This window comes from Gorilla gorilla, chromosome 13 (assembly GCF_029281585.2).
Source record: "Gorilla gorilla gorilla isolate KB3781 chromosome 13, NHGRI_mGorGor1-v2.1_pri, whole genome shotgun sequence".
Taxonomy (NCBI): Eukaryota; Metazoa; Chordata; class Mammalia; order Primates; family Hominidae; genus Gorilla; species Gorilla gorilla.
In genome coordinates this window covers 95,281,131-95,305,094 of record NC_073237.2, presented here as the reverse complement: position 1 = coordinate 95,305,094, position 23,964 = coordinate 95,281,131, and the positions used below count along the sequence as shown (strand labels likewise).

Genomic DNA, 23,964 nt, shown 5'->3' with positions numbered 1-23,964 from the left:
CTCTGCCACTGTATTTGGGTATGGAAGTGCATATGAGCAGCTTATTAAACAGTTCCCAGTTATTCCTTTATCTCCAGCACCTACCCAGGGCTGGCACCCAGCAGGTGCTCAGTCAATCCTTGGAGGGAAGAAGGAGTCATCTTTTTTTTCCTGCCCTCCACTCCATCCCCAGCTTAGGAACGAACTCATTTGCCAAGCATAAAAGCTAAGTTGAGGATCGTTTTTTATAGGAATTTACTCCCAGAATATCTCAGTTTTAACTTTGATTTTAGAATCTTGACACCATTTCTTGGCAAGAAGGCGGGAAAGCAGGCCATTGACGGCCACAGCCATGGAAGATCCTGACACCTTATAAGAAACACAGCTCCCCACACCAGAGATGGCTGATGCTCTTTAAAAAGTGAAATCACGCCAAAAGCCCAAAATAGGACTTGAGGCAGCAGTTGCCAAAATGAGAGGTTTCAGAAACTCCACGCCACTGTCTGGGCATCCAGCCCTCCCCAGGCTGCGGCTGCTGGGGTTGCAGGGCCCACTGTGGGATAGTAGGGGAGCTCACCGAGGACTCTTCAGGGTCACACAGCTCCTCGGGAGTCCTGGGGTCGGGGTGCACGGTGAGCTGCTGGAGGGAGCCCTGGGGAAAAGAGATGGATCAGAAGCCACGGTTTGCACGTACACAGCATGACTGCCAGTGGAAGACATGATTGTTTTTGTAATGGAGAAGAACAGGTAAAAGCATGGGAATGAGGATGTACAGCCTGCGGTCTCAACCACAAAGCCAGGCCACCTCTTGGCCCACTCTCAGTTATGGGGGGACTCTCCTTGGGCCAGTATCATACTGACCCCTGGGCCAGAGAAGTCCTTGGGGAGCATTGTGTTCAAGTGTGCACACCACAGCAGCCTCCTGTCTCCAGGTCCCCAGCTTGTCAGCGGCAGGCCCTGAAACGCACATCTCCCTCTCCCAGAAAGCTCTTTCCCCTGCAGCTCAATGCTTCTGGGTTTGAAGGCCTTGTCCCAAGAAGGGCTACCACAGCCTCCCTGCCTCCACTCTCCTCCCCTCTCCCCACACCTGATAGCTTCCTCTCCATGAGGCTCCTAAAGTGAGCATTTAAAAATTGCCCTTTGTATTTTAACTTCTTAACATTCTCCAATGTCTTTCACTTAACTCCAGATAAACCCAAACTCTACCCCGTGGTGCTGTCCTGTTCACCAACGAGACATCAGTAAATACATGTGCTGACTAAATGAGTAACTACAATAAGTTAGTGATCTTTAGAATGCCTTATTCATAAAAGCCCATTTTGATAGTAAAGTCAGTTTAAATTTTTTTTAAGTGCACATTGCCTAGAAGGCGGGAAAAGCTACCTCACTCTGGTATTCTAGTGTATCCCACCTTTTCAGAAATTACTTACGTGCAATTGTCACCCATATCCAAAGATCAAACCATTTAGGGCTATAACAAACCTTGCTCTTTTATATAAAATCTTAAAACATACAAAGTGCTTTCAAACAGATTATCTTATTTGACCTAGAAGACTGGGGGGTAGGTTTTCTTATCTCCACTTACAGATAAGGAAACACAGAGAGGATCAGAGAATCTGGATAACTGTCTCAAATTCACAAGGTAAGTTGAAAACTGAGGATGGAAATCTAGGTTTTGGGGTTCCAGGCCTAGTGTAATTTCCCATCATAACATGCATGCTTCTTTGAGGACATAAGAATAAAATAATAACAATAATAGTTGCTGCATTTATTGCATGGCGAGTCTGTTCATCCACCTCCCTGATGTACCTGGAGTGGGACTTTAACTCACAGTGAATCTCTCGAGCCCTGTAGCTCCTGCATTGCCCACGAAGATTCCAGCGCTGGACTCAAAAGCCAAAGCCTGGGAGGACCGCTGGAAGGGGATGCGGCTGTGCTCCTCACAGTTCACGAGGAGGGTCACTTCCTCACCCTGGACAATCATGGCGAAGCGGTTCCACCTGTGGGTCATCACAGGCACCGAGAAGGCAGCAGCCTCTTGGGACACATGGGAGCCTGGCTCCGTGTAGTAGAGGATGATCCGCTGGTGGCCGTCCTCCACACCTGAGAGCCGCAGGCCCAGGTAGATGACCTTCTGGAAGGCGTCAGTGATGGCGAAGAGCACGCCACCACGGGTGCTGCTGGGCTTCACCACGACGCTGATGGCGAAGTCCCTGAAGAAGGTGGATGGGATGAGAGTCCTGGCTGGGCGGCCAACATTGGCACCAGGCCCGAAACTGTAGGCCGGGAAGCCACCATAGCCTGTGACAAAGGATACGGACGAGGGCAGCGGGACACCGACGAGCTGCGTGAGGTCCAGGTGACCCTGGGAAGCAGTCTCTGCAGGGAGGGAGAGAGAGGCCACGCTTTACAGGTATATTCCACTTTGCTTGGAAATGAGGAAGAAACGCAGTCACAAATGAAACGGGATCACTCAGGAACCCCACTGAAACTGTAGTTCCTAAATGGTTGTTTTTTCTAACGTTTTGACAACGACCCACAAAAAGAAATGCATTTGCACTGCAACCCAATATACACACGTGTAGACAGATATCTGTAACACTGAAACAGAAGTTTCATAGAACATGATTTAATACTCACCAGGCACTCAAATATTTTTCTTTTCATTTAATTATTCTTTTTCTGCTTCATTTTATTAAAAACATGCTGGTAATTAATTACTAAATTGATTTTATAACCCACTAATAGTTCATGACCTGCAGTTTGGAAAACACTTATGAGTAATCCCTAGAATATATAATGTTCCCCCATCGACTTGGAGATTTTTTTTTTCCCCACTATAAAACTGAATAGGGGCCAGGTATGGTGGCTCACACCTAAAATCCCAGCATTTTGGGAGGCCCAGGCGGGTGGATCACTTGAGGTCAGGAGTTCGAGGATAACATGGCCAACATGGTGAAACCTCATCTCTACTAAAAATACAAAAATTATCCAGGCATGATAGCACATGCCTGCAATCTCAGCTACTTGGGAGACTGAGGCAGGAGACTCACTTGAACCCCGGAGGTGGTGGTTGCAGTGAGTCGAGATCGCACCACAGCACTCCTGTCACAGCCTCAGTGACAGAGGGAGAGTCCATCTCAAAAAAAAACAACTGGATAGGTTTGTTTTGTTTTGAATGAGGTCTATTCTTTAAGTGCCTCTGAGTGTGCAGGGAAAATCAGGGACACAGTGAAGTGTTCCCAGGCCTCAAGGCAATTGAAATTTGCGTCATTGTCATCGCCTTTGACATGACCGCCATCATCATCCACATTCCCTAAGCTCTGTCTGTTCCAGGCCCTGCTCTAAGCTCTCTACATACATTAGCTCATGTAATCCTCACAACAAACCTATGAGGTTAGGTGCTCTTATCCCCATGTTACTTCTGAGAAAACTGAGGCTTAGAGAAATTAACAAATTTGCTCAAGGTAAGTTGCATGCAGGTTTCAAACCCAGAGCATCTGACCCCAGAGGCTACGCTACCACACCTTGCAGGGAGAAATGGTGGAGCTCCATTATGGTGTCCTGAAAAGGCCCCCAGGCTGAAGAATGTTGGCCCATCCAAGTATTTTCCCCAGGAGAAAGCTGCAGACTAGCTTGCAGCAACATGCACCCACTTCTGAGTTGACATCCAAGGTACCAGTAGTGAGACAGGAAGGCAAGTCCCAGGGAGAGGGGGACAAGACCACTGTAGCCAGGACAATGGGCAAGTAACACCCTTTGGCCTTGGAAGTGAAGCCGGATCCTGAGGATTCAACCAGATGAGGAGGCCTGGAATGAGTGAGGATCAGAATCGAGCAGTGTCCTCCTCTGGAGGCCAGAGGGCAAGGCAGACTGATTGATGGCTGTCTGGGCTATGGCCAAAGGCCAGAGGCCACTGAGAACCTAAATGGTTTCTGAGGACTTGGCGGGTTTGTCTCCAGAGAAAACCCCAAACACTAGAGACGACCTCTAAGGAAAGCCCTACCTGAGGAATCAGCCTGATTTCCAGTTTACCCAACTTGCCACCATCTTATTGGACACAACTACGTAGCTGTGTGAACTCCAGTGAGTCACTGAACCACTCCAAGTCTGAGTGTCTTCCTCTATCATACAGGCACTAGAATGGGCTCCAAAAGAATGACTAAATGAGACCATCCACGGAAACCCCTGGTTAATAATGGTAGCAGTGCAACAAACATCCGCTATTCTTTATTTTTATTATATCCACTGAACAATCTCAAGAGGTCAATGCGCAGGGATAATCACTCCTGCAGCACTGACCAGAAAAGCGAGGCTGACATGGGAGCCTGCCTCTGTGCCCTTGAGCTCCCTCATAAAGAATAATAACAATGTGGTTTTCATGCATAGTTTTACTCAGTCCTCACAGCAGCCCTGGAAATTAACTGCTCTTATCCCTTGGGAAGATGAGATGACTGGCCCGAGGTTACTCAGCTAGTAAGTGGCAGGACATGTTCGAGCCATGGCTGGTGTGATTTCTGGCTGATTCACTGCTGCAGCCTCACTGAGATGGGGGAGTCTGTACCGGGGTTGCGGGTGGGGCTCCACCTAGTCTGCCTACTATATCAATGACCCTTCAGCAGCAAGAAGGATGGAGTCAAGACTCCAGGTGGTCCAGGAACTCAAACTTCCCATGAATGGGTATGTATACTCAGTGGCTGGGAGAAGGAGATGCCCTGACTGCCGTGCCCCCATCTCAACTCCGCAACACTCACAGAGAAGGCTGCTCACCGCCAGTACTAACCTCAATTTTTATGAAATATCTAGGTTACACAAAAAAATACAGTACAAAGAACAATATGAGACACATGGTTGTTAAATGGTTAAAATACCAAATTTTATGCTATGTATGCTTAACCACAATTTTTAAAAATGCAAGTAATTAGCCTATAGCGTTGTTGTGAGGATTAAAGGACATAATACAAAGTGCTGGCACATGGCAAATGCCTAAAAAGTGGTGGATATCATGGCTGGACACACTGTGGCTCACAACTGTAATCCCAACACTTTGGGAGGCCAAGGAGTGCAGATCACTTGAGCCCAGGAGTTCAAGGCCAGCCTGGGCAACATAGTGAGACCTCACCTCCACAAAACAACAAAAAAGCCAGGTGGTGTGCACCTGTAGTCCCCGCTACCCAGGAGGTTGAGGTGGCAGGATTGCTTGAGCCCAGGTGGTCAAGGCTGCAGTGAGCCATCCATGATCATGCCACTGCACTCCAGCCTGGGTGACAGAGCGAGACCCTGTCTAAAAAAAAAAAGAAAAAAGGTAGCCATCATCATCATCATCATCATCATCATCATCATCATCACTGTCATCTAGACTTGCTGGTTTAGAAAAGAACCGCAGAGGTCACCTGACACAACTCTATCTGTTGATAAAGTTGTATCAGGTTGTGACTGGTGACCTCTAAGTTTCTATCGTACCAGACCCTGCCCTGTCTGATTTGATAACCAGTAGCCACATATGGCTATTGAGCACTTGAAAAATGGGTCTTCCCAACTGAGATGTGTCATAAATGTAAACTACAAACTAAATTTCAAAGACTTCGCTTGGAAAAATATCTCAATACTATTTATATTGATTATATGTTGAAATCATTTTGAAAAACAATGGATAAATAAAATACATTATACATTAATGCGTGTGGTCATGTGTGCCTGTAGTCCCAGCTATTCGGGAGGCTGAGGTGATAGAATCACTTGAACCCAAGAGTTTGAGGCTGCAATGAACTACGATCATGCCACTGCACTTCAGCCTGGGCAACAAAGAAATACCCTATCTCTCTCTATATATATCATTTTTTAAAATTTTAAAATAGGGCCTGGTATGGTGGCTCATGCCTGTAATTCCAGTGTTTTAGGAGGCCAAGGTAGGAAAATTGCTTGAGGCCAGGAGTTGGAGACCAGCCTGGGCAACACAGAGAGACCATCTCTACAAAAAATTTAAAAATTAGCAGAATGTGGTAGTGCGTGCCTGTAATCTACTACTCTGGAAGTTGGGCCAGGAGGATCACTTGCGCCTAGGAGTTTGAGGCTGCAGTGAGCTATGATCACCCCACTGCACTCCAGCCTGGGTGGCAGAGTGAGACCTGTCTCTAAAAAAAAATAATTATAATATTATGAGGAACAAGTATGTGCCCACCACTCCACTTAAGAAAGACAGTATCAATTCAGCTGAAGTTCCCATGAACTCTCTTCAGTCCTTTTCCTCTGCCCATGGCTCTGGCAGGAGCCATTCTTGTGAATTTGGTGTTTATCACTCCCACGCATTTGTATGTCCACTCGATACGCGTTTCTAACAGAATGTAGAACCAAGGTGTGTGTTCTACACCTCATATAAATGGTGGCATGATGCACACATTCTTCTGAAACTTGCTTTTATTTTTCACTCAGCATTGTATTTTTTAGATTTATCCCTGTTGATACATGTGGCTCTGATCTTATATTTTCTTTTTTTTTTTTTTGAGACTGAGTCTCGCTCTTGTTGACCAGGCTGGAGTGCAGCGGCACAATCTCGGCTCACTGCACCCTCTGACTCCTGGGTTCAAGCGATTCTCCTGCCTCAGCCTCCTGAGTAGCTGGGATTCAGGTGCCCACCACCAGGCCCGGCTAATTTTTGTACTTTTAGTAGAGACGGGGTTTCGCCATGTTGGCCAGGCTAGTCTCGAACTCCTGACCTCAGGTGATCCGCCCACCTTGACCTCCCAAAGTGCTGGGATTACAGGCGTGAGTGAGCCACCGCGCCTGGCCTGGCCTTATATTTTCACAACAGTACTCTATGGTATAAATAAGCTACAATGGGTTGATTCACATTTCTGTTGGTGGAAGGTGAGGTTTCCATCAATATTACAAATGATACTGCCACGGACTCCCTTATACACATCTCCTCCTGCTTACCTGTGCAGGTAATTCCACAGCTGGAAGTGGAATTATTGGATAATATGGGTATGTGCACCTACAGCTTCCCTGAATGTTGCAAAATTGTTCTCTGAAGCAACCGTGTCATGCATGTCGCAGACCCACCAGCAGCATATTCTTGCCAACATTTAGGGGAGGCAGAGAGATGCAATTTGGGAGAGGTCCACGGGGCTTTTCAACTGTAGTGACAGTGTTAATTGTTCAGGTGGTATTCAAAAGAAATATTCATTGTATTTTTCTTTATAGCAAATTTCATGGAAAATATTTCATACAATTTTTATGAAAACGATTAACCCCTCCTCGACAAAACGGCACATCTGATCCTGTTGCTATCCTGCTTAGAAGCCTTCTATGAAATAGGATTTTTCATGGCCCTCAGGGCCAGGGCTGACCAGGCTGCTGCCACCTGGCTCAAGAGGCCCTCTGTGGTCAGGACCCAGCTGCACTCCCTACTCCCTGACATGCCTGACACAGCCCCGGCGTGCCCCATGCTGTCCCAGGGACTCCCACCCCTGCCAGGAATGCTTTCCTCTGTGCCATCTGCCCCAGCCCAGCCCAGTTATTTTTACTGAATGACTCCGGCTCATCAGCCCAGGCCTCGCTTCCCCTGAAATCTCGCTCCACCTCCCGCACCCACACCCTCCCCTCTGGGGGCTGCATTAGAAGTCCTCTCTGTACACACGGGGTCCTCCATCATAGCCCCTGCATGTCACTATTGGGTCACTTGCCTCTCTTCCCACTGGGCCATCTGTGTTCCCAGTAACCAACCCAGGGCTTATAGTGAATGAATGAACAAATGAATGAATGTGTACATATTCTCAAGTCCCCTCTTTTTTTTTGAGACAGAGTCTTGCTCTGTTGCCCAGGTGGGAATGCAGTGGCATGATCACAGCTCACTGCAGCCTCCACCTCCCAGGCTTAAATGACCCTTCCACCTCTCAGCCTCCCAAATGTCTGGGGCTACAGGCATGCAGCATCACACTCAGCTAATTTTTTCATTTTTTTGTAGAGACAGGGTCTTGCTGTATTGCCTACGTTGGTCTTGAACTCCTGGACTCAGTGATTCTCCTGCCTCGGCCTCCCAAAGTGCTGGGATTACAGGTGTGAGCCCCTGCGCCCAGCCTCCAATCACCTCATTTTAGAACACACTAAACTAAGTTTAATAGAGAGGAAGTGTTTGCTGGCCATGAACTCAGATTTGATTCTCAATTGAATGCTTATCCTCTCCAGTTTACAACTTGCTTTAAAACAGAAATTAATTTTAGTTAAAAGATTGGTAAATTTGGTTAAATTTGACCACTTAGAAAAAAAGTTCTGCATAGAACTAATAATAAATAATAATAATAATAAATAATAATAAAGATAATCCCTGCAATGTCAAAGAAAACCCCAAAACCATGAAATGATATTTGCTACAAAAATCACAGCAACAAACTCATTTCTCTAATATGCAAAGTAAATGAATACCCAAAAGAAAAATGGGCAAAGAATAGAAAATTCTAGACACAGTAAAAGAAATTAAAATCTTAAACATACGAAAAATACTCAACCTCATTCATAATAAGAGAATGAGTTAAGATTACGAAGGGATACCATTTTCCCTATCAGATTGGCAAAGATCAGAATACGCTGTGTTGGCAAGGGTTTAAGGCAGCAGGCCTTCTCCTGCGTTACTGGCAGGAGCATAAATTGTTATAACGTGGTGGGAGGCAATTTAATAACATTTATCAAAATGGCAAATGTGCATGTACTCGTTGACCCAGCAGTCATACTTCTATGAATTTTTTAATAGATAAAGTTACATATGTGAAATATAAAGTACATACAAAAATATTCACAGCATCGTGGTTTAAATTTACCTAAAATTCCCATCTTTGGGAATGATTAATATAATAAATGATGACAGGTTCACACAACGAAATCCAAGGCAGCGTTTCAAAAGATGTGATTCCTTAAGTACTAATATGAAACAATCAAGATGTACTATATAAAAACAGACAAAATAGCAAGGTGCAGAAGTGAATTGCTATCAGTTGGAAATGTATGTACTAATACAAATTAAATATACAAGATATATTTAAATATATATGGCATATTACAATAGCTCTAGAAGAATACACAAGAAACGGGGCAGTGGTTGTCTCCAGGGAAGGAAGCTGGTGGCTGGGGGCTGGGAGACTTGCTTTTCACTGGATATCTTTTTATACTTTTTTCTATTTTACAGCATATACATGGTATGAAAAGTGAGGACATCTACATATTTTTAAAGAGATTAACTCCTTGCATCCACTTATAGAAATCATAAAACCTATTCTTCTTGCTTTTCCTCACTCAGATACAGCTTATCTTTGTACAGAAAGAAAGAAAAAAAGAAGGAAAAGAAACAAAGAAAACCACACATCCCACTGAGATTTCTTTTCTTTCCTCCACGGTTTAAAGATAAAAACAAAACAAAACCACAAACACCCTACTGAGAGCTCTGCTTTCTTCTTCGCTTATCCAATCCAGTAAAAAGCTTTTCCTCTACTTCCTCTCTCTTTCCTGCTGGGAACAGGAGGGGGAAGCCTCTTTCTGCTCGGAAAATTCCTGGTGCCACAGAGAGTAAAAGCACCAGAGCTTCACATCCTGTGGCTTGTTTCCAAGTGGTGTCTCTGAGGGATCCAGGGCCAGGTTAAGCGTTCAGGGGACACAGGGAGAAGGGCCTGAGAGGCTCCCACTCAGAAAGCTCATTGCTTAAACCAGCCTAGTGCTTCCCATGGCCAGTAGATCCAGGCTTGCACGTGGCAATTCTGGGAATTCTTATGCCCAGGAGTCTGCTTAAAAACAAAAATTCATGAATCTATCCAACATCCTTGTTTTCTAGACAGGGAAATTGATGTTCAGGGAGACTTCCATGGCCAGGAGGCACAGCCAGGAAGCAACAGATGGGGCAGCCAAGCAAGGGTGGACAGTCTTGGTACCACGAGTCCCAGAGCTGGTGCCCTCCCACAGCCCTGACCACTCCAGGTCCTGGCCAGTGGTTGGTCAGCTGGAGAGGGGGCAAAGGAGGCAGCCTGCAGTGGAGAACATCCCCTTCCTTGGACACAGCTGGGATGAGACCCCTCCTTTGCCCTTTACCAAACACAAAGCCTTTGGGCGATGACTTCCTGGTGATCAGGGGAGGTCCCTGCCCACTTCCCATGTGGGGATTCAATGAGACGACAGATGGGCAATGCACGGTATAAGCTTAACAAAAACCGAAGTCTGCAAAAAAGATCCCTTCCTAACCCTCCCACCCTCCATCCCCCTAGACCTCAGCCATTCAAGACAGGACGCATGGATAGGCGCTGGCCCGCAGGCCTTGTTTCCACAGAGTCCGCCAAGAGGGAGGCCAGCCATGAATGTAGAGCAAGCCCAAGTCAGCCCCAGCAGCCCAGCTCTGCTCTCAGCAACCCCCACCACATCCTTCCACATCCACTGTCCCATGGCATGGCGTGGTAGGGGACGACCCCTGACCTGGAGTGACCCATGCTCACTCGCGGCTGTGCCTGGGCCTGCTGGCTCATTTCCCTTTGGCCTCCAGCAGGAGGGCCACCTGCTTAGGCAGCCACCAGGGAGGGGAGGAGAAGCCAGGGAGCCAAGACAAACAGGCCCAGCAACTGGGTCCATGGGCTTGACCTTGGATGGCTCTGTGCTGGGCAAGAAGGGAGGAGGGTGGAGATCACAGCTGGTGGGAAGACATCCCACCATTTTGGAGGGGATTGGGGACTGGCGTGGAGCATGCTGATGGAACTCTGCAGCCTGAGGATTCTTGGAAGCAGCCCACACTTATCCCCAGATAATAATACTTCTCTCAGAGGACAGTTGTGTGACTTAAATAAAATAATATACCTAAAATGTTTGGCACACTGCTTAGCACACAGAGTGCTTAATAAATGGTAGCTGCCATTTCTTTCACTATTATTATTACCCTGCTATTTCCCATGCAATTGTCATACTGGAAAACTCAAGGTATCCTGAATGGGTCCTACATTTTACACCTTTGAGCCTTTGTGTATGCTGTTCCCTCCACTTGAGGAACTGCTCCACACATCTCAGGGCCCAACTTCAATGTCATCACCTCCTCCATGAAGTCTTCTTGGATTCCCCCACCAGGTAGTCTGGGCATTCCTGCTCCTGCACTTGGCCCTGACTCTATGTAGCATATATGGCATTATATGACTGAGGTGTTGGACCCTACCATCTTGGAACCTCCTTAAGTGTAGGAACTGGCGTCCACTTCTCCCTGTCTCCCCCACACCCAGGCTCTGTCCCTGAGCAGGTCCTCAGGAAGTGTTTGCTGGCTGAACTAAATCCTAGGCATTCCTGAATTGAAGGTGCCAGGCTCACAGTCTGAGGCCCTGGTGAGAGTCACTGAGGTCAGGCTCCAGTCTGACATCCAACAGTGACCTCACTGCATGCCCATCCATCACCTGAAAGTCCACGTTCCCTCCCATCTCCACGATGCTGGATCCACTGGCCCAGGGAGCCCATCTGGAAGGCATGAATCGATGGGGCAATGAGAGACCCAGGGAGGGGAGGAAGGACTCAGGTTCAAGATTCTGTCTGTGACCTTGGGCCAGCTGCTCCCCCTCCCTGATCTCAGTTTCCCCATCAGAGAGTTAGACCAGATAGACTCTCAGAGCCACATCTACTGTGATTTATTCTATGTATTTTCACTGCCTTCAAACACTTCCTGGGGCTACATCTGACCGGTCTTATTCTCTCACTTCATTAATACTTAGAGATAGCTTCATTTCCAATGGGGGTTTTCAACTTACTTTTCCAATTCATGAATTTGATCATATTTCTAAAGCTCTCACATTGTGCTTGTGTAGCGCTGGAGACATGGAGCTAAGCCTGGAACATGTGTGCTCAAGCAGCTCACTATCTAGGTGACCATTAGCAGTCATCTGCTCCTATTACAAGCTCCAAAGCCTTCAATGGCTCCCCAGTGCCTTCAGCATAAAAGCAAAATTCTACTCGAGACACCCTCTGCTTCATCTCCTCATTGTCCCCCCGTGTCTTTGCCTTCACTCATGCTATTCCTTCTAGTGACATCACTCTTCCCCATCTTCTCACATCTAAATCTTTCCAGTCAGGCTCAGCTGCACCCCAACACACGGGGGCCCCACTCTCACTCTGCAAAAAGGGCCAAAGTCATCCCCCCTCCTCTAAACATCCACAGAGCCAAGGGGATGCTGTGAAGGAACGGACACAGGGAAAGACAACCTGAGCCTCCCTCCCTCAAATCTAGTTCAGACTCCTAAGTGCAGTTTTGGGGTGGCTCCTCCTCAGGGCACAGAGAGGAGGAATCAGACGGTTTCAGAGACAGAGGAGGCAGAGGAAAATCTGAGGAGTCAGGGCAGGGTGCGACTTTCCTCCCAAGGGTCCAAAGCCAGTTTCCATGGAAACCAGGCAGAATCCCAGCCATGAAGAAACAAACAGAGCAGGGTTCAGGTTTTCCTTCCACACAGATGACAGCGATTTGGCCAGAGATGAAGAACAGGAGCGAACTCTCACCTCTCCTCCTCCTCTCTGCCACAGGCTCAGGGACATCATCTGGCACCTCCCCTACCCCGCTGGGCCTCGGTTTCCCCTTCCGTGCGATGGGCTGGATCAGTCCTTCCATCTGTGGGGTCCTGAAGCAGTGCCCGGGACTAGCCTGAGCTCTGAAGCCTTGCCTCCCTAGAGAACTGTAGCTGGCTTTGCAAAGCTCCCTCTCACAGATGATCATCTGGGACCTGAGCCCAGCGCTAGCGCTAGTTAGCATTTAAAGCCGGAGGAGGCTAAGGAGCGTTCCTCGCTCCGGGTGAAGGAGCGCTGCGGATATGTCCCGACGGAGGCGCGAGGGAGGCTGAGGACGCCCCGGGACCGTGCGCGGCAGCGGCTCCTGGCGGTCTCTACGGGAACTGCGCTTCCACCAACTGCAAGGAAGGCTTTCCACCTGCGCTGTGAACCGGGATCCCAACAACAGACTCAAAGCGAAAGGTCTGTTAAGGGACCCAAGAGAGCAGGTCTGAGGCCATGCAGTGAGTTTGGCCAAGCCAGGCCTAGAACCCATAACGCCTCCTTTCCCTCCTCTGCTGTTTCTCTGCACCGAGTGCTGGGAAAGGCTGAAGCTGCCCCTCCTGGGTCTCTACCATTCCCACACACGCCTCTAAAGACCAACGGCACACTTCAGTCAGCTTAAACGGGGCCACGGTGACTCCTGCAAGCGGGTGGGTGTATTCCCACTGGAGTGCCGGGGCTGAGGGGGTCCAGATGACCCTATACTGCCTGTGGCCTGGGGCTGGACCAGTAGGATGAGGGTATGTAGGGTAAGGTGGGGGGACTGCCCTTGGGACCCCAGAAGGGCTCCTCTCACCTGAGTTTCTTGGCACTCAGCCCCTGGGGAGAAGAGGAGGTGCTCAGTCCCCCTCCTCTGCGCCTGCAGCATGGGGGGCAGACCGTCGGAGAAGCCACGTGTCCCTCCTCCTTGCCCTTTGTCAGCTTGTCCTGCCAGCAAGTTGGGAGGGTGGGGTTCTTGCATCTTCTAGGACTGTTCTTTCCCTTCCCTTTGGACACCCCTACAGAGAGGTGGCCCCCAAGGACCCTGGGTATGTCTAAATCACATCTGGCATGTGACTTCCCTTTCTCCCACCTCCCTGGAGGGACAGGAGTTCAGCAACCGCAGACTATTTGGGACAGTGCAGCTCACCACCTGGGGAGGAGCTTCCTGCAATGCTCACCCATCCAAAGCCACCTGGCTTCCACCTGCTCATCTCCACTCACGGCCACCTGACCATTGCTGCACAATTCGAAGTCTTCGGAAGTCCTTTCTCATGTTGAACTGAGGCAACCGCCCCTGCAACTCCCACCCACCTGGCTGGGCCTAGCTCTCTACCCCTCTGAGACCACACACAAGTCGGCCTCAACTTCTACATCCTGACCTCTCAGATGTTGCATGGGGTGGTGGAAAGGGCCTCAGCCTGCAAGGTGGACTCTGCCACCAACTTAGCATATGACTTTGAGCAGTCCCTTCCCTTCTCTGAGCCTCAGGTTTAATATCTGTCAAACTAGAGCCTTGGACTAAATATTTTCCAAAGGCCCTTGCCAGGTCTGACAGCCTCATCGTCTGCCTCCTCCTTGTCTCCCGCCAGTGTTTCAGTTTTTCTAACCGCCCCTAACTGCCAGTTCTTTCAGTCCACAGCCTTCAGGCCTGGAAGGAATGACTCCAACAGGGGCCAGGACAAACCCAGCCCTCCCCACAGACTTCCTTGTCTTTAGCCAGCAAGGCCTGGCCAGAGGCAAGGAGCACTGTGCTCAGGAAAATGTCACAGCTCTCTGCCTGTGTGGAAACTCAGCCCCACCCAGGCTGGAGTCTCTGGGGACTCCTGTTTCCACCTGACTCCCTTTCTGAGGAAAATGAACACAACACAACTCACGGTGCCTGAGGGTTTATCTGCACCCAGCAAAGATGCGAGAGGTTCTTAGAAAAACCTATCACCCGATGCATTTCTTAGAAAAAGAACTGTTTCCTTGCCAGGGAAAAAATCCTGGATCAACTTAGAAAGGAGACCTGGCTCGGCCACAATCAAAGACCCTATTTTTCTGAATTACAGAAGAGCATTTTTCTACATGTAAACTTAGAACGCCTCCTTCTCTTTTCCGGTTTTCATATATAGCATAGGAATTTTCCTGTTCAATGAAGTTACTGTATAAGCTCTCCTCCCTCTCTCTCTCTCTCTCTCTCTCTCTCTCTCCCTCTCTCTCTTTCTCTCTTGCTCTCTTGTTCTCTCGTTCGTGCTTTCTCTAGCCTCTGACCTAAACTGGAGAAGACGATTTGAGGAAGCCTGGAGCTGGGGTCCTGGCTGAAGCTTGGTTTTCCTGGCCAGCAGCTGAAAAGCACTTAGCCCAGCAGGAAGTAATCCTCACCTGTCCAGTATCCTCTCCTGTTTCCAAAGCATCCTCTTACCCGTTCCTTCTGCCAGGAGGGAGGCAACGCAGGGATCATTCTCTCATTTTGCAGAGTAGGGAATCAAGCCCCAGAGACAGGAAGTCACTCACTCAGAATCCTCAGTGCAGCAGCCAGCACTGAAGATGTGAAGCTGGGCTCTGCCTGTTACAGCCCATTGCCTTTCAAGCTTTCCTTGTGGCTCTCCCAGGCCCAGCTGCATACCTCTGTGTTCCCTCAGTCCCCCTCCATCCTTCCTCCCAGACACCCTCATCTGTCTGCAGTCCAGTGGCCAGTTCCCCTTGCTCTCATATGCTTAGACATGGGCCCTGGGCATGGACCATGCCAACTCATCTCTCGGTCCTCAGCACCAGCACAGAGCCTGGCAAAGGGGACTCTGAATGAACAGAATGTCAAGAAACAACAGCATCAGCAGCTAAAATTTTCTGCAGGCTTGCTGCATGCCAAGTGCTGTTCAAAGGGCTTTCCACAAATCAGTCATCCTTACACTTGATTCTTTCTGAGATGGATGATATTATTATCCCCATTTGCAGGTTAGAAAACTGAGGCTTAAATTACTGTTCCAAATCCATGAGGTTAATAAGCAGTTGGAGTGAAGATTCAAATGGGACTAGGTAAGGTAGCCTGGTGTGAAGGTTGCAGCCCTAGCCACATATCAGAGTCACCCCTGGGAGCTTTTAAAAGTCAGAGGTCTGCCCCTCCTGCTTGGGCCTATGGAATCAGAGTCTTTCAGGGTCTTGCCTGCGTCAATCTGATGCCCACTCTCAAGTGACAGCCACAGGTAAGGGCTAACTGCCTGGGCTTTGGCATCAGACAGACCTATGCTTAGTCCTGGGTCTGCCACTCATGGCCTTTCCACAGATCACCTCGCCCCTCTGTAGCCTCCTAATCTGTAAAGTGGGGCAGCACTAGGACCTGGCTCACAGAGATATTGTGAGAACGGACAACACAGTGAGAACCCTACTTCGCACAGGGCCTGGTGTGTAGTGAGCATTTGGTAAACACTGGGAGTCCTCGCTCATTGGGTTGGGTGCTGACCAGGGCCGGGCACTCTCAAGCTGTCAGTGTACAGCACCTCCGTTCAGCCTCACAACCACCTGCTAGCCATGAAAGAATTAGCAACATAACTGATGAACAGGCCCAGCGGATAAGGAACTGAGGAGAGCAGCCCAGAGAGAGAGAGCGTGGGGTGGCTCCCCCATCCTGTGACCCGGCTCTGCTGAGAGCATGGGGTGACTCCCCTATCCTGTGACCCGGCTCTGCTCACCACCGCTCCCTTCACACATGTCCACGTGCATGCACACACACGCGGACCCCTCAGTCCTGGCAGCAGTTAGCCGCAGTGCAAGAGCATATCCAATCTCAGGAAGAAGCAGTGGTTCCTGCTGTCTTGCTGCAGTGGGGGTCTTTACGTCCCTTCCTTTACCCCCTTCCCTCAACCTCTGTTTCCTGGATCCTGGGCACAGAGCCACCCCAGGGACCATGTGGACTAGGTGGCACAGTGAAGGCCAGCAGGTGCGGGCAGGCGTGAGCACCCATGGGCATCTGGGAAGAGTTTCGTTGTCAGCTCTTCTCGGTGTACGGACTTTCCTTTTCCATTTGGAGAACAAAGACTCTTTGAGTGCATTGAGGGCCTTGAATCCTGAGGATGACATCAACTGAAATGAGTCATCACCCCCACCCGGCAGGCAGCTCTGGAGGGCTCAGCTCAGGGCTCTGGGAGGAAAACACATGGAAAATGGCACGGAGAAAAAGGGGCCTGTCAGGGGCACGTGAGGGGCACGGGATGGGAGCATGCAGTGACCTGCTGGACATGGATGCTCTACAGCCCATGGCTCCTGGAAGCCGTCAGGCCCAGCATTCCAAGGCGACACAGGACTGCTGGCAGGGCCAGTGTAGACACATAGACCAGGGGGTTTCAAGCAGTATGTTCCAGGGCTGGGGATGAGAAAGGGAGGGGGATACAGGAGGCCTTAGCAGGAGAAGTCCTGCCCCTTGGCCCCCTAACACACAGGCACACATGCATACACGGATACATCCACAAATACACAGTACAAATCTATTATTCTTACCACTCTCTCATACACGCGCATAGGTTCACATACTCATAACACACACTCATACACATACTTTCGAAGGTTCACGCCACACAAACTAACACATAGATATACAAATACACACACGTTTATATACTCCAATATACACCGACTCATGCACCTCCACCTGCACTCACCCTAGACTCATACAAACTCACACACTGACACATGCACACACTTACCTACTCACACACTCACAACCTATTCATAGACCCTGTCTCACACACTAACCCACGTCCACACACACTCACCTACACTCATATACATACACCCAAGCAATTCAGACTTCATTTGTTTAATAATTTGGGTTCCATTAAGTCTCATTTGAATGAAGAGTTCTGCGGCTAAAAACAATCAAAGCAATCATTGAAAGCCCTTCCACATCACAGCTGTGGAAGCTGGGGTGTTGTAGGGGCAGATATTTACAGAGGAGCCCACAGAAAGTCCGAAGCCCACACTGTCTTCTCCTGCTACCCCCTTAAGGGCTCAGAGAGCTCAGACTGCTCTTCCCACACACAGGGTTTGGTTTCTCTGATTTGGGTACATTTTCTGCATTTCCCTCCTTTCCTCGTTGTCAGTAAAACCTTCTCCCTAGAATTATGGACTTGGGGTCCTGGCTTCACAAAGCACTGAACTCCACGATCCCTCTATTGGAAGCTATGCCAGAAATAGTACATAAATAAATTCAGACAGCTGCTGTGAACAGGTGATGCCTGGCATGTAATCCAGAGCCTGGCATAGGTAAGTGCTCAATAAATGTTTGTTTTGTGCATGAGTGAATGGGCAATAGTTCCTGTATACGGAGCCCTTACTATGTCCTGGGCACGAAGTGCTTTACTTGCATAGCGGTGGTTCTCAACCCTGGCTGCACAGTAGAATCACCTGGGGAGACTTTTTTTTTTTTTTTTAAACTACTAATGCTTATGCCTCACTCCCAAAGATGTTGATTGAGCTGGTTCAGGTGTGGCTTGGGCATGGGGAGGCTGCACAAACTTCCCAGTTGATGCTAATTATAGCCCCTGAATTCTTCACAACAACCCCACTCTTTTTGTTCCCAATTTACAGATGAAGGAATGAGGCACTGGGAAGTTAAATAACTTGCCCAAGGGCACCCAGCTATCAAATCCCAGACTGGAGATTTTAAGCCCTCATCTGTCTGATGCGAGGCATTGAGTCTGTCTCTGCTGCTCTCCAAGGATGTCACTTCAACCCAAGCCTGACCCACTCCAGGAAGCACACCCTTATTGTTGTCCCAGCCCTCAGTGACCTTGGGCCCATCTGCCTCTCTATTCCCATTGCCCTGACTCCCTCCCTATGGCTGGGGGCATCAACACTGGGCACCTCCCTACCAGCTACCAGGAACGGGGCTCTGCTGACAACAAGAGGGGGTCTCCCACAGGCTTTGTCTTCTGACCAGTTCTGGGAGGACAGGAGGCTCTAGTCTTGCTGGCCACTGGGCAGCCACTATTCTCTTCTGGTCTGCCCTGACATTTTTTCAGAGCTAGGAGACGGATCTCTGAGCAACCTGGTATTAGGGAGAAAGACTCAACCTCAACTCTGCATTTAAAAGATGGGCAACTTTGGATAAGATACTTCACTTCTCTGAGCCAGAGTTTCTAGATCCGCAACAGAGGAATGCTACCTACTTCAGGAGAGAGTTTTGAGAATGACCTGAGATAATAGACATAAAACACTGAGCAGAGGGCCAAGCAAAGGCCCACGATGAATGAAGCATAGCGGTGGTGGTAGTTAGTATTATCAGTGACATTAGCCTTCTTTTCTCTCCCATGAATTACTGCTTAGAATTGCCATGAAAGGCAGCTTTGTGCAATTTTCCCCTGGGCCTCAGTTTTCTCATCTGCAAAATAGGGTGATACAATCTTTCTCATGAGACTGCAGTGAGGATCCAGTAGAGTTTTGAATGAGAAAATGCTTTGCCAAGTACAACTTGCCAGGGTATGAGGAACAATTAACATGGACAAAGGGCTCCAGACAGGAGTCTGGGGGGCTGGGATTGGCGTTTTTTCTCAGATCAATGAAATCTGAACATGCTGAAATGCTATAACATAGCCAGTATAGCTTAATAGGCAGAATTCTCTGCCCCAGCCTGAAAATGGGTTGTCTTGAATAAAGTGCAGCTGACCAGAAGCTGGAACCTGGGAGTCAGCTTACTCCTCCTTCCCCCGCCCCCGCCCCCGCCCCCAGGCAGGAAGCTATAGGCCAGGCCCAACTGCAGGAGCTGCAAGAAACAACTTAATAATGATAATAGCCTGTGTTCCCTAAAGTGGGTTCAGTGGTGACCGCCAGAAAAGATATGTCCATGTCCTCATTTCTAAATATGTTCATTACATTTAGAGTCTTTGAGATGTAATTAAGTTACGGATCTTGAGATAAAGAGATCCTCCTGCATTATCTGGGTGGGCACTAGATCCAGTGACGGGTGTTCTTATAAGACACATGGAGGAGGTTTGACAGACAGAAGAGGAAGAGGCAGTGTGGCCACAGAGGCAAAGATTAAAATGAAGTGGACACAAGCCAAGGATTGCTGGCAGTCACCAGAAGCTGAAAGTGGCAAGGAATGGATTCCCTGCTAGAGCCCCAGGAGGAGTGCCACCCAGCCCACACGCCTCCACTTCACACTTCTCGCCTCCAGAACGGGACAAGGATAAGTTACTGCTGTTTTAAGCCACTCAGTTTGTGGTCGTTTGTTACCGCAGCCCTAGGAAACTCACACATTCACTGAATGCTTACTTACTGCGTGCTGTGTCCAAGCACGATTGCAAGTGAGTTACCTGGACTGGGTCATCCAATACTCACAGTAACAATGAGGAGGATGTTCTTATTACCTTTGTTTTTATAGATGAGGAGGTTGAGGTGCAGAGGGATTAGGTCACACAGCTAGTAAGTGGCTGGGCCGGGTTTTGGACCCACACAACCTGGGTTCAAACTCCATAGCCCGTCTGCTTATCCATGACACCAGTGGTTCTCAAAGTGTGGTTTCTGGACCAGCAGCAGCAGTATCTGGGGACTTATTAGAGATGCAGATTCTCGAGACCTACTCCAGACCTACAAAATCAGAAACCCTGGGCTGAGGCCCAGCACCCTGTGTTTTAACCAGCCCCCTAGTGTCTCTGATGCACACCCTAGTTTGAGAACTGCTGTGCTGTTAAGGCAAAGATGGCATCCTACTACCTGAATGGAGGCCAGTCATGGGCAGTCATGGACCTGGAGACAAGAGCAGGCAGCCAGCAGCACAGACGTCTGGTGCAGGGGCCAGAGACCCAGGCACAGGGTGCAGGGGCAGGATTGTAACTGCTTCCACCATGGACCAACCCAGGCAGGGCCCCAGTACTAGATGGTAGAGATAGCACTTTTCTGTGGTCATAGCACAGCATTCAAGCCACCTCCCAGCCAGGTTTTTGGGATGCTAAGTCCCCTGAATCACTAGATCCCACTGATGGAAAACAGGAATGTCCTACGGCCTGGGGTGAGGCAGCCAAGTGGCCCCAGCTGTGGGGGAAGAAGGCTGGCCAGCAGGAAGCCTGTCCAAGTCAGCCCCTGGAGGTAAGTGGATGTAGAGAGGCTTGGGCACTCCAGCCCCCTGGGTCAGGGCCTGTCAGGAGAGGGTTCTGCAGGCAGGGGGAAACTTGTGGTCTCCAACAGAGCTGCGGCTCCCCAGGGAAAGTCAGTACAGAGAAGGGTCGGCACACACCTTCCAGGAGGGGACTGCGGTGGCCAGGTCTACAAGTCATACTATCTCCCTAGGAACCCCCATTCCACCCCAGGGCCAGTTTCACAGAAAGCTCCAATTTCTCACTACTCTGTTATCTGTTCCTCACCTGTGTCCCTCAGCAGCCTGTGAGCCCTTCAGGAGGTAGGCAGCATGTTCTGTTTCATCTCCATATCTCCCAGTGTCACCCTCATCTCCCAAACGTGAGACCTTGCCTGAAGTAGGCATAAATTGAGCATTTGATGAATGAATGAATGAATGAATGAATGAATGTACAAATAATACACATGTGCATGAATGAATGAGCTTAATGGACTCTAGACAAGCGTGATTGTATGCCTGTCTTAACACATCACATTTATCATCAATCATAAAGAATTCTAATGAATGCCAGTAGTTGTCACAGTAATCCCACCAGCACCATTTAGCTTAATATGCACTTAATAGCTTAGCTCTCACCTGATCCCCACTGTGGAGATATAATATAATATTAATAACCACACAGAGTTGATTGTAGCTTTGCTGGGGGCTGCAATCCCCTCTCCCTAAGCAGGAGGCTCTGAATGAGCAGCCTTCTGCAAAATGGCTGCCCTCGGCTCTCCTTCACTGAGATGAGAGTGACTCTCTTAAACACACTGGCTTCTCAGACTTCAGACTCATTTCCAGCTGCCTCCATCTTCCTCTCCTCTGCAACATGGTCTGGGTGGAGAATGTGAACAACCGTGCTTCCCCTTCTCTGTTATATACTGTTAGGGTCCTTGAGGTTTGGCTAGAGGCCTCAGGGAGGCTGCTCATGGCCTATTCGGGTGTCAGAGCATGAGCTGGGGCCATGGGGCAAGGTAGGATGGGAAGGCCAGCCCTGGAGATCCCAGGAGCAGAATGGTAAGATCCCTGGTCCTCCTGTGTGGAGAAGGCCCTCCATCTCCTCCATGGGGGTGCAGCATTGGGTTGGGAGGAGCACTGAATGATAGGAGGAGCTTGAAAGAGTATTTTAATTCTGAGCTTTCTAAGTCTTTCTCTAAGTGAAACATGGCCTGGGGTGTTTCTTGATTTCTTTGGCATGATTGATACTATGTGGTCAATGAAATCTCTTGAGTTGTTATCCACAGGCCTCAAGGCAGCCATAATTTACATCTCCCTAGGGGAGAATGGTCCTCTCTCTTCCCTCCCAGAAGGAGAGTCAGGAAGGGACCTTACTATCATTCATTCTATCCCGGGCCCAGTCTGGCCTTGTCCACAACCAGCATCCACTTTCCAACCCTGTCTGGACTTGGCCCTGGGCTGGGCTCTGGGGGATCAAGAGGACAAGGAATTGGGTCCCCTGGAAAAAAAGGACCAGACACCAACACGGGGCCCAGATACAGGTGACCTGAGCTTGGAGCCATGAGCAAAGGACAGGAAAGTCCTGCAGGGGCTTAAAGAGGGAGCACTCCCTGCCCACTGGGGGACACTGGGAAGGGGACCTGAAGGAAGGGCCAGTGGAGAGAGGCCTGAGACGCTTCACACAGGTGAACACAGTGGAGTGAGCAGAGCATGAGCAAACCCACACAATTAGGAAAACAAGGGCCAAGTGAGTGATTCCAAGGATGGGAGAAATGGGACCCCGAGATAGCCTCCAGCATTGGAGCAAAAAGGAGAGAATTATGGATCCAGAGAGATTCAGACTTAGAAATGTTAATCTCACAACAGGCCAACCCTGAGCTCAGCACTTAGGTGCATTAGCTCACCTAACCTCAAGGCAGTCTGATGGGATGGGGACTGTGGCTATGCCATTTTCAGATGAGAGGACTGAAGCTGAAGGAGCTTAAGACTGCAGGCCTTAACTGCAGTGGTTGGGACTTCCCAGCTCTTGCTACTCTCAATTCTTTTTCCTTTAGGAGACTGGAGTCAGAGAGCCTCGAACGTCCAGCCAAGGAGACTAAAATTTATGCAACAGGCAACCGGGTGCCTTGGCAGATTCCTGAGGAAGGTTCTAGCTGACCATTTTAGGAGGAATCCTCATTTCACCCCAAGCTGCTGCCCTAGGCAGTTGGGTCCCCTTTCTTTTTCTTGCCAAGGAGAGGGTGGAATGGGGCGATCTGGAATGTGGTGCGAAGGCGATAGTTTGGCAACAGCAGGAGACATACTTTCCTTCAGCCTCTCAGCACTTGGCATGTTATGCCCTGGGCAAAATCAAGCTGCCCTGGGAACAGCCCGGGGCGTCCCAACAGATGAGCTTGTGTGAATTCAGCCAGGGAAGACAAGCAGCGCAGTCAGAACGAGCTCATAGCTTCAGTGGGCACCGTGAAATCTCGCCTACATTGGCCAAGGCACTGATGAAGAATCAGGGTAACCTTCAGAGCTGGGAAGAACCTCAGAAAATACCCAGTCCAATGTCCCCAAGATGAGAAAACTGATGCCCAGACTGATGGTGTGACCAGCTCGAGCAGCTTTGGCATGTTGTATTCCCCCCACTGTAAGATCCAGGCCACTCTCTCCCATGACCCGGAAGATGGCATGGGAAAGGGCCTCATACAGAGCTTGGTACACACTAGGTACCCAATGCAGAAAGGAATGCATTTGAATCTGTGGTGGGGACCTGTGGTTCACATGCAATGACGTTGATGCTGCTGAGTAGGGGAAAAGAAATAACCAGAGAAATTTGTCCGAGGGTTGTTGTCAAACACACTGTGTCTTTCTACAGACTTTCCTGCTCAGTTGTGTAAAGAGACACACTCTCTGTGGGATGCTGGAGCCCCATTTGGCTCCAAAATGGGATTTGAGTTTAAGGGAACAGCCAGAACAGATGGTGACCCTGAAGTCATATTTTGAGACAGGCTGACTCTTGTTTAATTTAGATGAAAGTACAGCTTGACAGTCTCCAAATGTTTGCTGGAGGAACAGCCTGTGGACCACCAGAATAATGGGAGAGGGAGTCAGACCTGCCAAGATGAAAACCCAGTGGACACCTCCTAACTAGAGACCAGGAATGGGGGGGCTGGGAGGGGAGGTGACCTCGGGGGAACCCCAGGAGGACCAGCCTCCCCCAGAATGGTGCAGGGCAAAGGATATGGAATTTGATGCCAGAGAAACTTGTATGTAAGTCCCTGCTCAGCCATGTAGTAGCCAGGTGATCTTGGGCATGTTCTTTAACTTCTCTGAGCCTTAGCTTCCTTATCTGGAAATAGAGGTGGCAATACTTAGCTCTCAGGGTAGTGGCACAGGGCAAATGTCAGGTGCTAAGCATA

At 49.2% G+C, this 23,964-nt stretch overlaps 1 protein-coding gene across 1 annotated transcript in view; it reads right to left on the bottom strand.

Moving 5' to 3' along the window:
• COL15A1 (collagen type XV alpha 1 chain) overlaps nt 1-23,964 on the bottom strand; it is a 127,862-nt gene that overhangs the window by 83,587 nt on the left and 20,311 nt on the right. Inside the window, exons 3-4 of the mRNA XM_063696614.1 lie at nt 1,811-2,358; nt 557-631 (exon numbers count right to left, since the gene is read on the bottom strand). Of these exons, the coding sequence (XP_063552684.1) occupies nt 557-631; nt 1,811-2,358 (623 nt within the window). The remainder of the gene's footprint in view (nt 1-556; nt 632-1,810; nt 2,359-23,964) is intronic.